Source organism: Hyperolius riggenbachi, chromosome 9, assembly GCF_040937935.1.
Source record: "Hyperolius riggenbachi isolate aHypRig1 chromosome 9, aHypRig1.pri, whole genome shotgun sequence".
In the NCBI taxonomy this organism is placed as follows: Eukaryota; Metazoa; Chordata; class Amphibia; order Anura; family Hyperoliidae; genus Hyperolius; species Hyperolius riggenbachi.
In genome coordinates this window covers 101,060,815-101,075,140 of record NC_090654.1, presented here as the reverse complement: position 1 = coordinate 101,075,140, position 14,326 = coordinate 101,060,815, and the positions used below count along the sequence as shown (strand labels likewise).

The 14,326-nt window shown below is 46.9% G+C and overlaps 1 protein-coding gene across 3 annotated transcripts in view; it reads right to left on the bottom strand.

The window, feature by feature from the left end:
* The window catches only part of ANXA9 (annexin A9), a 79,851-nt gene that overhangs the window by 12,893 nt on the left and 52,632 nt on the right, over positions 1 to 14,326 (bottom strand). For all 3 annotated transcript variants that reach the window (XM_068251639.1, XM_068251640.1, XM_068251638.1), the window contains 5 exons: positions 10,486 to 10,576; positions 5,473 to 5,552; positions 5,329 to 5,388; positions 3,966 to 4,059; positions 805 to 900 (listed from right to left, as the gene is read on the bottom strand). In XM_068251639.1, coding sequence (XP_068107740.1) covers positions 805 to 900; positions 3,966 to 4,059; positions 5,329 to 5,388; positions 5,473 to 5,552; positions 10,486 to 10,576 — 421 coding nt within the window. The remainder of the gene's footprint in view (positions 1 to 804; positions 901 to 3,965; positions 4,060 to 5,328; positions 5,389 to 5,472; positions 5,553 to 10,485; positions 10,577 to 14,326) is intronic.

The window sequence follows — 14,326 nt, the reverse complement described above, 5'->3', positions numbered from 1 at the left end:
GGGCCCTAGGGGGGAGGAGGGGCGGAATTTTTTTTTGCAGGGGGGCCTGGGGCTTTCTAGGTACGCCCCTGGCTGGAGGTGTTATAAAGGTGTGACTGGAGGTGTGATGAAGGCGTGACTGGAGGTGTGATGAAGCCGTGACTGGAGGTGTGATGAAGGCGGGACTGGAGGTGTGATGAAGGCGGGACTGGAAGTGTGTTAAGAGCTTGTCTGAAGGTGTAATGAAGGTGAGATTGGAGGTGTTCTAGGGGTATCTCTTTTGCCCAGTATTTACAGTTGTATCCATCAGCCCCAGGCCCTCCTTAGGAAGGTTCTTAAAGGACTTTCGAGGCGAGACACTGAAAAAAAGTTAAATACCTGGCTGGCAGCTGTAGCCTTAGGGGACACCATCCGCATCCTCCGTTCCATTCCGCTCAGGGGGTTTTTCAATTTACACTCTCTGTTCTGGCCCTGACCTCGTGTCGTCCTGATTTTCCCCAATAAAGATGGCTGCCATCTCGTCTCGTCGCATGTCTCGCCGCACCTGTGCAGTCCATATAGCCGCGAGTGCGGCTGTGCAGCCCTAAGTCCTCCTCCAGTCTCATCCTCACTCCCGGCGGTCTCGTGGACATAAAGCGCGTGAGAGAGTAAATTGAAAAAACCCACAGCGGAATGGAACGGGGGACACGGATGGCGTCCCCTAAGGCTACAGCTGCCAGCCAGGCATTTAATTTTCTTGCCTTGTAAGTCCTTTAAGCAAGGCAAGGAGTCTAATAAATGTTATCTTGTTCCAATTAGGTTCAGAATACATGCACAGACACTTACCCAATGTGAAGAGTGCTTTCTGGAGATCCCCTTTAAAATGTTTCTTGATGCCGTCTTCTATGTCCTCAGATGTGATTTTCTTGTAGCTATCAAACACTAGGGCCAAATATGAATAATAGTTAGCAGGACCTATGAAGTACAAACTACTGTACTATGGCTCTGATGACACTCTGCTTGCAACCAATAACCATTCAGGGTCTTACCTGCATTGTATGTACTGTCCAATGGAAAGGGGAGAAGGAAAAGATGGTGGCCGCTACCCACTACTCATCTGGCCAAAGGAATTGGTCAAAAAGGTATGCAGTTGTTTCAGCTACCAGATCTCTGATGTCTGTATGGACATGGTTACATATAGTCCCATATAGGGTACACTGTGTGGACATATCTATATAGTTTATTTAAATACAAGCGTATAGTAGTAATAGAATGGAAGAATGAAAAAAAATGAACAAATTAAAGTCTAAATAGGGAATGGTTGCTACTCCTCTGCCCTTTGCCTATACAGTGAGCATTTGAAGAATTCCTTTTTCATTTTATGGAGAAATCCTACAAACACTAAAAATCAGGTTTCAGGTTCCAAATTTGATTACCTGCTTTTGAAAACACCTTCACTTTTCTTCATAGAGAGTGATTTCTTCCATTGGCTACAGTAGCATCTGCTAGTAACTGTACCAGGTTCCCCAATAAGTGATGAATGGATAGGTCAGCAGTGCACACCTACCTTCTTGTACCTGAACTTCCTGTGCCTGAAGCCCCCCTGTCACAGCCGCTGGGTGGTCCCTACCGCCTGGACAGTCGGCAGTGGAATTGCAGCTCAGCTGCATAAGTACCAAGGTAAGTAGGAGAGGGGGAAGGTTAGTGTGATGCAGAGATGAAGTGGCAGTCGCAGATTCTGGCAAAAGTCAAATTTTTCGTCTCCACATGAAGGTCGCTGCAGTGTACCCTTCCCCCCAGCTTCTGCCTCACTCTGCCCCCCCCCCCCCCCACCTCCTTTGCCTAACATTAATATCTGTACTTATGCATTCATGGGGAGGGGGGGTAGCCTGTCTAGATGGTGGGGACTAGGAGGAAAGTAGAATTCTCATCACCATCGGTCATTAAATCACCTGACTGCTGCCGTAACATTGAATGGTTAATGGGCTAATAAATAGAGGTCGGTCTTTCTTATTAGATATTTTAAAAGGAATTCCCTGATCAGTCGTTTAGATCAAGCTCACTGTAGCTCCAAGTCCCAAAACACGAGGTCTGTTGGATATGTAGACATGTTCTGACAGCCTGCAGCCAGCAACTACTGCTCATACAGTTATTAATATACGTGCTTAGACTGGCCAGATGTGCATTTTCATGCATGGAAGACCAGTGAGAAGTCATGTTTGGTTCCAGGCAATGTCAAGAAATGCAATTTAGCCAGGCTGGCCACTATTTCTCAGAGCACTGTAGTGTGAGGTGCTCAGTTGATGGCCATACAAAAAGCATAAGTCTTGCAATGGTATGTAGGATTACCATGTGAAATCCAAAATGATTGTTTGTGATTGTTTCAGTCATTTTTCAATAGCAACATGGGCAACAAGTATCAGCTGCAATAAGGGCCTGATTTACAACTCAGAGGCCCATAGGCGCATGGGTTGTGGTGCCTTAAACTCCGCCCCTAAACACAGGCTGCACCCCCAAGTAAAAAATATTCTAAACTCTAATACCTTCCATATGTCACTAACTGTCCTTAGTGACATGAGACAAGTATTAAGGTAGCCATACACTGGTCGATTTGCCATTAGATCGACCAACTGACAGATCCCTATCTGATCGAATCTGATCAGAGAGGGATCGTATGGCTGCCTTTACTGCAAACAGATTGTGAATCGATTTCAGCCTGAAACCGATCACAATCTGTTGAGCTGCTCCTGCCGCCTGCCCCCACCCCCGTATACATTACCTGAAGCTGGTTCCGGGTCCTCTCCTCCGCGCTGCACCGCACCGCATCCCAGCGTACACTGTGTCACTCCGTGACCAGGAAGTTCAAATAGAGCGCCCTCTATTTGAACTTCCTGGTCACTGGAGTGACACAGGAAGTTAATGTACGCTGGGATGGAAGCAGGAACAGAGCAGTGCAGCACGGAGAAGATGCACGGGAGCCAGCGTCAGGTACTGTATATCTGTATCGGATCGGCCGCCGCTAGCGACGCGCTCCCTACCCGCGGGCGATCGACGGTAATTTCCTGCACGGCGCAATCGACGGACCGAGCCAATTTCGGGAGGAAATCGGATCGGCGGGTGCGTTTAGCGCAAACGATTGGCAGCAGGTTCGATCCCAGTGATTGAATCTGCTGTCGAAACGGTGGCAAATTGGGCCAGTGTATGGCCAGTAGAGATGTGGCGAACTGTTCGCCCGGCGAACATCTCTGGAGCTCTTACTACTTCCGGGTCGCACTGACCCGGAGTAGTACGCCTGCGCTGCCCGGCTGAGCGCGTCCTAGATCGCGCTCCTGTTGCCGGGCACTCTCTGCGCATGAGCGTGACGTCATTCATGACGTCACGCACATGCGCAGAAAGTGCCCGGCAACAGGAGCGCGATCTAGGACGCGCTCCGCCGGGCAGCGCAGGCGTACTACTCCGGGTCAGTGCGACCCGGAAGTAGTAAGAGCCCCAGGGATTTGGAGATGTTCGCCACATCTCTAATGGCCAACTTTAGGGTGTAAGATTCTAAGGATGATATGAGACAGTAATTAGAGTGTAAGTACCTGAGGTTAATGATATGAGGCAAGGAATAGACTGTAAGCTCCTGAGGTCAGTGATCTGAGGAGGGGGGCCGTCTCTCCCACATAAGGCATCTGTAGGCATGCGCCTACAGTGCCTTATGGAAAATCTGGCCCTGGCTGCAATGGAATTTTTCCATTTTAGCACTGCTCCTCCCTTTCTTCTTTCCACAGGACAGTACATAATTAGATCTGGTATGAGAAGCATGCATAAACCGGCACTGTAGTTGGCACAAAGAAGGCCAAATGAATCACAGACAAACATTTTAGGCAGTCATTCTCTATGTCTATACTGGGCTTCTCATTGGTAGCAAAATGTCAGATTGTCTTGCAATATGGTGATATTAATTCAGTGCATAACACCTAAGCATACATTATTATCAAACCAGGTGTTTGTACATTGCGCACCTCGTCTGAGATGTCCTTTTGGCCGCTCTGTAAAGATTGTTATCCACTGAGCAATGTTGGGAGAGTTTTTAGGTCCCAGGTCACTAGTTAGAACCTAAAGAGAATAGGATGAAAATGGTATAAGATTAAGATAAGGCCTGTTCACAGTATGCAAATTGTGTGCAGTATTACACTGCAAATATGTGGTGTGCCTCATTCAATATAACTGATTGTCCCAGTGAAGGATGTACTGCATGTTGGACTTTATATTCCCATATTAACCTGTTGTGAAAAGACTTGTACTAAAGTCTGCACAACAGTGGCTGGGAGTCTGTCAACCAGGGTAATAGAAATTCAGCAGCCAACCATACAAGGCAGTGCTGTTGGATGGATGATCAGATGTAGAACAATGTAGGGGAGATAAGTAGTGAAACTTGCGCTCAGCAAAGGGCAAGCTCCTCTGCTGCAGCTGCACTGCAGGCAGAATACTGTAGACCCCCATAGCACTCCAACTGAAGGTTAGAGGTGGCCATATATGGCAACTTGGTGGCCGATCGACCATCGAAATCAATTACAATTATTATAAACGAATTGGATGAAACCATGCGACCAATTTCGGGCTGAAATTGGTCACTTTCATCAGGCATGCTTCAAGGTGTTGGGCCGTTGTGGTCAGTTGGGTGTGAGGCAGTAACGGTGAGCTATATTGGGACAAGTGACGAACACGACAAAACCCTGTCCCTCCTAGTCTTCCATCATCCTGCCCGATGCCCAGTGTGCTATACATTACCTCTCTACGCCTGCCTCTGGGCTGGCTCCGGGCTCTGTCCAGCGCGCCTGCGTTACTCCAGTACCACGTGGGGCATGCTTATGGATGGAGGAGTCCGGAGGCAGCAGTGGATGTGGACAGGTAATGTATAGTGCAATGGACACCAGAGGGGACATGGAACATTCGGAGGGACAGCGTCGAGCCAGCGGATGAGGCGCCACAAGGCCTATTCCGGATTGATTTCAGCTTGAAATTGATTGGGAATTGGCCTGTGGTGTATAGGCAGGAATAGATCTCTCTCCAATCAGATTTTATCAGAGAGAGATCTGTCTCTTGGTCAATCTGCCCATACATCCTGATGTATGGGCACTGTAAGGTCCATACACACACTAAATTAAGGTCGCCACTCTCAAACTAATTAGTTTCACAAACAATATTTCCCAGCAACAAATGTTGTCTGATACGACTTTAATCTAGTGTGTGTAAAAGGCTTTACTCATGTTGTGTGAGGAATGTTATCAGTAATTTCTTCAGTATTGTTGTTTGATTTGCACTTTCACTTTACACCACTAGAGGCTGCAATGACACCACTAATACATCAAATATTAAACCAACCTTAGCATCCTGCTCAATCAGTCCATAATCAATAATCACAGATTCCTTTTCTCTCTTGCCCTGAAAATAAAGAAAATGAAAGTGTATGTCGGGCCGGGTGGATAATAGTGCTCTGCTTGTATGATATTTGGTGTGTACCATCACCTTGGCTAGTGCTAGGAGGAGTCCAGTGAAGGGCTCACTAGTGTCAGCCGCAATGTGCTTCTCCAGCTCGGTTTTATATTCTGTAAAATAGGCAAAATAGTTAATAGTTACTATTCTGTTAAATAGGCAATGTAGTCAAAATAACAATGAGTAAAATTGCTTATTGTTTTTGCATTCATCTATAAATGATTTAGTCAGTGCTTGCCCATTGTAAAATCTTTTCTCTCCCTTATTTACTTTCTGAATTTATCACAGATGTCAACATCTACAGTACTGGCCGGGGATCTCTGTGGAATGTTCATTTACAGAGTTCTAAAGCCAGTAGAAAAGATCTCTAGTGTTCTGGAAAGACCTGGGGGGAGCCTATTAGGCCAATCAAAATGCGGGGATCCGTTCATTAAAGCCACTGGACCCACCGGGGCTCAGGGTGGGATCAGTGAAGCGGCCTTTACTTAGAAGGAGCGCGAGGTAGTTAGCAGCGCAAACTGTTCTGCACTACCACGCTTACCGTGCGCATAACTCGCGCTCCTCTCATTAAGCTGCACTTAATGAATCAACCCCAAACTGCAGTATTCGAGTAGCGTGATTGTTGCTATGTTAATCCATATTACTACAGAGCATTACCAGCGATTGTAACCGTCACTTTACTCGAATACCCCAGTTCGTGCTAATAGTGTAACTTGTGGTACTTACTGCCAGAAATACGTACAAAAAGGGCGCCCGGACAAAAAGGGCGCGGGGTGTAAACGCTAATTAATAAATAATCATTAACCACTTCAGGATTCTGCGTACCCTTAACTACGCCCCTGAATCCTGAAGTGGATTGCATGGAAACGGCCGCTCGTATGAGCGGCCGTTCCATGTCAGTTCACGGAGGGTGTCTCCGTGAACACCCTGCGAGCCGCCGATCGCGGTTCGCAGGGTAAATGTAAACACGTGGGGAAGATCTTCCCCGGTGTTTACATATATACGGCGCTGCTGCAGCAGCGCCGTAGAGGAGATCGGCGATCCCCGGCCTCTGATTGGCCGGGGATCGCCGGCATCTGATAGGCTAAGGCCTATCCTATCCGGCGCAGGACGGCTTTCCGTCCTGCGCCGCACACGGGGGATGGGAGAGGGAGGGAAGGAGGCAGAGGGAGGACTAGTGCTGCGGAGGGGAGCTTTGAGGAGCCCCCCCCCCCCCGCTAGGCACAGCAGCGCGGCGGCGATCAGACCCCCCCAGCAGGACATCCCCCTTGTGGGAAAAAAAGGAGGGAAGTCTGATCGCCCTACCTGATTTCTGATCTGTGCTGCGGGCTGAAGAGCCCCCGCAGCACAGATCAGCCAAACCACCCGGAATCCGGAAGTGGTTAATAGCGTTTATAAAAATAGTGTGCTATATTTCGTTTACAAATAATGTTTTACAAAATTATAAATCATTAAATAATGTTTATGAAATCGGCAATTGTGATAACGTTAATCTTCCCTGTTTCAAAAGTGAAACTTATAATTACGTTTATTAAAAAAACGATAATATATGTTTAATTGTTATAATTGTATATTATTGTGAATAACCTTCATTTATGGTTTGTTCTTATAATAAAATCTGAAAATATTCTTTATAACGATGATATAAATATAACTACGTTCGTAATAAGTGTTGTAAAACATTAGTAAGTATGACTAAAATTTTACTAAAACTATACCTAAGCCTACTCTCACACAGAACCCTCCCTGTACCTATCCCTAACCCCTAGACCCCCCTGGTGGTGCCTAAACCTAAGACCCCCCTGGTGGTGCCTAACCCCAAGACCCCCCTGGTGGTGCCTAACCCTAACCACCCCCCTGGTGGTTTATATTGTACTGTAACTATACTTAACCCTACTCTCACACAGAACCCTCCCTGTACCTATCCCTAACCCCTAGACCCCCCTGGTGGTGCCTAAACCTAAGACCCCCCCTGGTGGTGCCTAAACCTAAGGCCCCCCTGGTGGTGCCTAAACCTAAGACCCCCCTGGTGGTGCCTAAACCTAAGACCCCCCTGGTGGTACCTAAACCTAAGACCCCCCTGGTGGTGCCTAAACCTAAGACCCCCCTGGTGGTGCCTAAACCTAAGACCCCCCTGGTGGTACCTAAACCTAAGACCTCCCTGGTGGTGCCTAAACCTAACACCCACCTGGTGGTGCCTAACCCTAAGACCCCCCTGGTGGTGCCTAAACCTAAGACCCCCCTTACTGATCGCTTTATTATGTGGATAATAATGTTTTACTAATTGTGGCTGCAAAAAATATATTGAAATTTACGTTACGTACTGATCGCTTTATTTTGTGAATAATAATGTTTTACAAACAGTAAGGGATAAAACTTTAAATAATGTTTTAATTAGTTAAATAAGATAAATATGTTTAGTATTTTTATAAACGTTATTCGGCACGGGTGCATTTTATAAACGTAAATCACCACAAGCACAGTTATAAATCATTAAAAATCTCCGGGCGCCGTTTGTAAATGTTATTTATCTCCGGCGCCCTTTTTTCCAGCTCGGCGCCCATTAAACGTTATTTATCATGAGAGTGAATGGTGGCGCCCTTTTTGTCCACTAGCTGCCTGCGCCCTTTTTTCCCGCTTCCATATTTCTGTGTGCTGTCTGTGCACAGCAGTACTACCATGCATCAGGCTCTATTTCTCTACCTGCTGGTCACCATGTCACTAGCTACCGGTCTCCATGTTACTGCCTGACTGTCACTAACTGCTTACCTTGTCTGCCGCCTGTGACTGTGTCACTATCTGCCTAGCACTATGTCAAATTCTGTCTGTCACCCTGTCAACAACTGCCTGTCAAAATGTTACTACCCACCTCAACGTCACAACTTGCCAGTCACTAGAATCTAAGTATACTGTCTGCTTGACCCTAGAAACGGTCACAGTCTGCGTGTAACTGGGGTTCTTTCCCTGCAAGTGATATTAGCTGCAAGTTATTGCTTTAACCTTGTATCGATCTGCTCTGCTGTCTGCACAGGCAGACAGCTTTTTGACCATTTTTTAGGTCTGAGTGCTGCAGGTCTCTGGAAAAGAGACCTGTCTTCACTCTGCGTGTTTCAGAGCTGCTGTTCTGGTGAGGAATTTGCATCCACTTGTCATGCAAATTGCTTAGCTGCTTCCTTTGATGGCTTGCAGTATAAATACCATTTCCTCCCAGAATTCCCTGCTGGTCATGAAGGTTTGTTCCTGCTAACTTGCCTGGAGTCTCAGCCCTCTGCTCATTGTAGGCTATTATTGCTAGCTTAGAGTAGTTACCCTTTGGGAGTGCTCCTTGCATTCCTATTTAGTGCAGTCAGGTTTGTGTTATATTTGTACTGCCTATTCTGTCTTGTCTTGTCCTTGCGATTGCACTGTCGCCAGCGGTTGGCGGTAGTGAATCGTTCTGTCTTTCCGTTGTGATTGTTCTGTCGCCAGCAGCGGCTGACAGAAAATCGCTTTGTCTGTTTGGATCGCACTCGCCCTAGCGTTAGAGGCGGTGGATCTCTCTGTATTCAGTCTTGGAGTTTAACCTCAGCTGCGGTTGCTGCTGGTTACTCCTTCTGTCTGTCTTGTTGTGCGAATCACACTCGCTCTTGCGGAAGAGCAGTGGATCCTATCTGACTTGTTCCTCTTGTCTGTTTGTCCAGAGCAAACGCTTGCTGTTGCCTGAGGTAAGGCAACCGATTAGCAAGCGTTTCTGTTATTTGTTTGTTGGTGTTTCTGGGTTCATGTGTTAGTTAGGGTTGGCGTGGTGTGTCTCTGTTGCGCTTCTCGTGCGGAGACCGCGCCATTAACGTGTTTTGTCGCTGTTGCGCTTCTCGTGCGGCGACCGCGTTTGTTATTTTCTTTGGCGTTCTGATCATTATTGTTTGCTGTGTCTTTCTTACTACGTCTATGCTCTGTCTTTGCTCAGTCTTGTGTCGCTGTTAGCGATCGCCATTTCTTGTGATTGCTTTCCCGCTTGGTCTTCGCTGTTGTGTGTTCACCGTCGCCAGGTGGCGACTAGATTGGTGGACATACATACATTCTGTCTCTGTGCTCACTCTCTTTCACTAGGGGCTATCTTGCCCTATATTGCTTCCCCTCGTACAATTCCTAACTGGCATCTGTGGCAGTGCAGAGGGTTTATATGCCTCTGCACTCCACAGCTCCATCTGCCGGTGGGAATTCCCCTCTACAGGTGCATTGCACCAGAGCTGGGAGCTGTTATTCAGGCCTTTGTGGAGGATTTCCGCAGTGTCAGCGCACATTTTGTGCACTGACCACGGAGATATTCCACAATCGTTACAAACCTCTATTTTTATTATTGATTGATATAGGGCCATCACCCTCTATAGAATTGTATAATATAATTACAAGACGGGTGGAAAAGACAAAGGAAGTATAGTACAAGAAAAGCCTAACAATCTGACATGTTCTTCAATACAAAAACAGCAGTTGCAAGAAACAATAGAGGATAAAGCAAGGAGACGCGGTTGCAATGTGCCTATTGTTAGCAATATTCCATGGATATAGGTAATATCTGCATGTTATAGCCATCTCCCAGTCCTCTGTATTTCTACCTGTCATTGGTTATGTCTGCATGCCGTTGCGACCTGCATGTTTTTAGTAATATCGGCACATCATTAGCATTTGCTTGTCGTGCTTGCTTTGTAAATTATGTGTTTTCTGTGTATACATCTTTTACCTTTGGAGAATGTTTTACACTGTAACATGAAAAATAGCAATTTCTGCATTTTGAGCCATAATGTATGGGTAAAGCCATTGTTCTCAATTAATAGTGTCTACAGCGTGTAATCTAGGCTCACGTACTTTATGTTATACCTATTATTTGATCCCTCTCACAAAATGTTATGATCACAACCAATTCTCACCAGGGCATGCTATGTGCGCCCACAACCACTCCTGTCTTGGTTCCCAGAGGAGCCTTGGATCTTCTTAGACCCCCTTGTGTAAAGCCAAGATTAGAAGAGGTTAGCTAATTCACTTTATGTCAAAAGAGTCCTGACATACCTTCCCTATAGCAGGCTTGGATCTTGTGCAGCTGTTCATTAGATCTTGTGGATAAAATTTCAGTAAGTGTGGCTTCATCTGTACCTAATCCCTGTACCAGAGAACATAAATCTGTTGTTATCGGCTAAATTGACCTTGACCCTGGCAAGCAATTTGTTTTACAAATAGCCATGCAAAACTTTGATACAACATGAAATCTAAAATTGGATCATATTAAAAAAAAATGATGCTGTTCCGTTATCACTACCATCAGTTGTTTAACCACTTGAGGACCAGAGGTTTATACCCCCCTAATGACCAGGCCATTTTTTACAATTCTGCACGTCACAACTTTAACAGTTTGTTGCTCGGTCATACAACTTAGCCCCCAGATGCATTTTACCTAGTTTTCTTCTCACAAATAGAGTTTTCTTTTGGTGGTATCTGATTGCTGCTGCAATTTTTTTTTTTTTTTTTTTTTTTATTAATTGAAAAAGAGCAACATTTTTCATTTTTTTTAATCTCCCCCCCCCCCCCCTCCTAAATTGGCCCTATGCTACCTTACATACATATGGCTATGGCAGGGATTACATTGTGCACCTAATTTTTGTACTTTTTAAATTGCTAAGTGCTTAAAAGTTATTTTCTCTATTAGATAAAATGAAAAATGATCTCCCAGGAGAAAACTTAGGAGAAAAGTTAATTGGATAAATGCCATAGTGTCTTGGTCAGGATTTAAACCGTGGGACTCTAGTGCTGCAAGGAGAGAGTGCTAACCAGTTACACCTGTTTAGATACAGAGAAGGTAAAAGGTTAATATTTTGTTACAGGAACACCTGCACTGGGCCATGCATACAGTACAAGCACTCCCCCTGTTAGCATGATATGAAATGCCAGCTGGTGTGTAAAGAAACATGAACCACCTTTATAGTTCCACACTGTAAATTAATTTTATGAAAAAGCACACCTCATGCTGCAGGGAAGTTCATTTATTCACCTTGCTATTCTTGCCTTCCTGCTTTTGTTGAGGCGCTAATCTCTGAGGTAGTGCTGCTTCTCACATCTTCCGTTCATAGAACAACTATTGTGAAAAATTTTAACATTTGAAGAGAGCCCCAAGCGGTTACTTAGGGGGCAGATGGGACACAGAGGCATGTTCTCTACCTAATAACATGCTTCTCTGCCCCCCACCGCCGCTCTCTGCCCCCCACCACCGCACTATAGCCATCTCCCCCACCCCCAAAAGCAGCGACAATATTTGACGCTAATTTGGAGGGTAAATAGGAGAGGGGTTCCCTGCTCAAAATGCCCACGGCATTCCTGCAGGCTTTCCAGAGCTGCCATTGGGCAGCTCTCTCTCCCTGACACCACCCCCTTCCGCTCACTCGCCTCCCTGCATGCTGCTGTGAGAGAGAGAAATCTCTCTCTGTGAGGAAACGTGGAAAAGCCGCCGCTAGTACTCAGAGTAAGGCGGCGGATTCTGCATTCAACATGGCAGCTGGCGCACAGTCGGAGCGCGGAGAAACCGCCGCATGCCCAGACAACAGGGCGGCGGATTCCGCGTCCGACACGGCAGGTTGCACACATAGGCCTACTCCTATCAGTAATGCTGAATGCGGAGAAAACGCCGCACGCACAGACAGCGGTGCGGTGGATCCCGCATTCAACACAGCAGAAACATTACAACACATGTCTGGTGTGGCTGGGACTGATAGTCCACACTGGTTCAGGAGGACGCGCGAGCGCGCAGAGAGGCAGGGCCTTTATGACAGTCAGAAGGGGGTCAGCTGACCAAGCCGGTCAGTTGACAATTTCAGCAGCTTTCATTGGTCCAGCACTTAGGGGAGGCGCTGGAGAGCGCTGGTGTATATATACTGGGTGTTGGTCATTTCTCTGGTGTCTGGCGTTGCGATCACTACGTGGTAGCACTCAGACCCTGTCAGTATCTGTCAGTATCTTACGCGTGAAATACTCCCTGAGTCTGTGCTCTCACTTTTGGCCAGGGGCCTCGGGTTCTGCCCGACATACGATTCCGATATTTTTGAAGTCATAACTGACATACACATCTTTGGACGTAAGATCCTTATGAGATTACTCCATGATGGTTCTATGAGAGATGCTGTATCGAGACGATACAGCATCTCTCATAGAACCATCATGGAGTAATCTCATAAGGATCTTACGTCCAAAGATGTGTATGTCAGTTATGACTTCAAAAATATCGGAGTTGTCGGGTCGGGACCGGAGGGCACTGGTCGACCTGATCGATTTACAGACTGATGAAGACCCCCAATTTTTGGGGGAAAGTCTTTTTAGTTCTATACCTGACACATTACCTGTGACATACCAACCCACTTTAAACGAGCTTGAGCTTAGGAACAGATCGCACCGTTTTCCGCCCTTCTCCGTCAGCCCCAGTCTGAGGACTTTCATCTCGGTGGTCGAACGTGACATCAAACGTCTCTCTGGGAGAAACTCTGGCTCCCATAATCTCTCTGCTGAGGAGCTTACGGCGTTGGGGGAGCTGGGGCGGCAGACCAGGTGGGAAATTAAGCCTTCCGACAAGGGGGGCAACGTTGTTGTTATGGGGGTGCAGGTCTACAGGGATATGTGCCTCGATATACTAACTCGGCAGGAGTGTTATGTGCGCGTCTCCGCGTCCAGAGTTGCAAGATGCCAAAGACAATTTTTCACTATTATAGGCGCAGGGTCATAGGGGAGGACATTGTACAGTTTTTGAAGGTCACACACACCATAACGCCCACTTTTTATGCTTTACCGAAGATTCATAAGTCCAGGACAAGTCCCCCCGGCTGCCCTATTGTTTCTGGTCGTGGTTCCCTGACTGAGCGGGCGAGCGTGTACATTGATCGGCACCTTCAGCCTCATGTGCAGGCTTTGCCCTCTTATGTCAGGGATACCATGCATCTTTTGAGGATTTTGGAGGGGGTTTTTGTTCCTCCTGGTGCATACCTTGTTGCTCTGGACGTGGAGGCGCTGTACTCAAGCATTCCACACGACCTTGGCATTGCTGCTGTTGAGACCTTCCTGTGCGAGCTCGATATTAGACAAATGGCCCACAATATCTTTTTATTGGATTTATTGAGATTTTTACTTTTGAACAACATCTTTGTTTTCGACGGATCGCACTACCTCCAGGTGCAGAGGGCGGCTATGGGGACCACTTGTGCTCCCTCTTACGCCAACCTGTACCTGGGGGAGTGGGAGCGTGCCACCTTTTCGGACGAGGGTCTCTCGATGTACCTGTGCCACGTTTTGATGTGGCACAGGTACATCGATGACATCTTTATCGTCTGGACGGGGACCTCCTGTGAACTTAGACAATTCGTCGACATTCTCAATAAGAACACAAGGAACTTACGTTTCACGATGACGTCTGATTGTAGAAGGATCTCATTTTTGGATATTTGGATCACCCTTGATGACCATGGCTGTTTGTCCACGGGCTTGTACAGGAAGGAGACCGCTATGAACGCCCTTCTTAGGGCCGATAGCTTCCACCCTGGACATACTGTCAGGGGCATCCCTGTGGGCCAATACCTCCGCGTTAGGAGGAATTGCTCTTCCATAGACAACTTTGAGGAGGAGGCAACAACCCTAAGATCGCGCGTCAGGGATCGGGGATACCCAGATCGCATTTTACGGCGGGCATACCAACGGGCTCGGATGGCCGATCGAAGTGCCCTATTGGCTTCTGGCGGGTCTCGGAGAGACGTAGCGGATTGCGCACGCCTTTGTGTGCGTTATTCTGCTCAGTTTAAAGAAATCACACGCGTTTTGCAACGTCATTGGTATATTCTTACCAACGACCCTAAAATCGAACCATTAGTGACACCGGAAC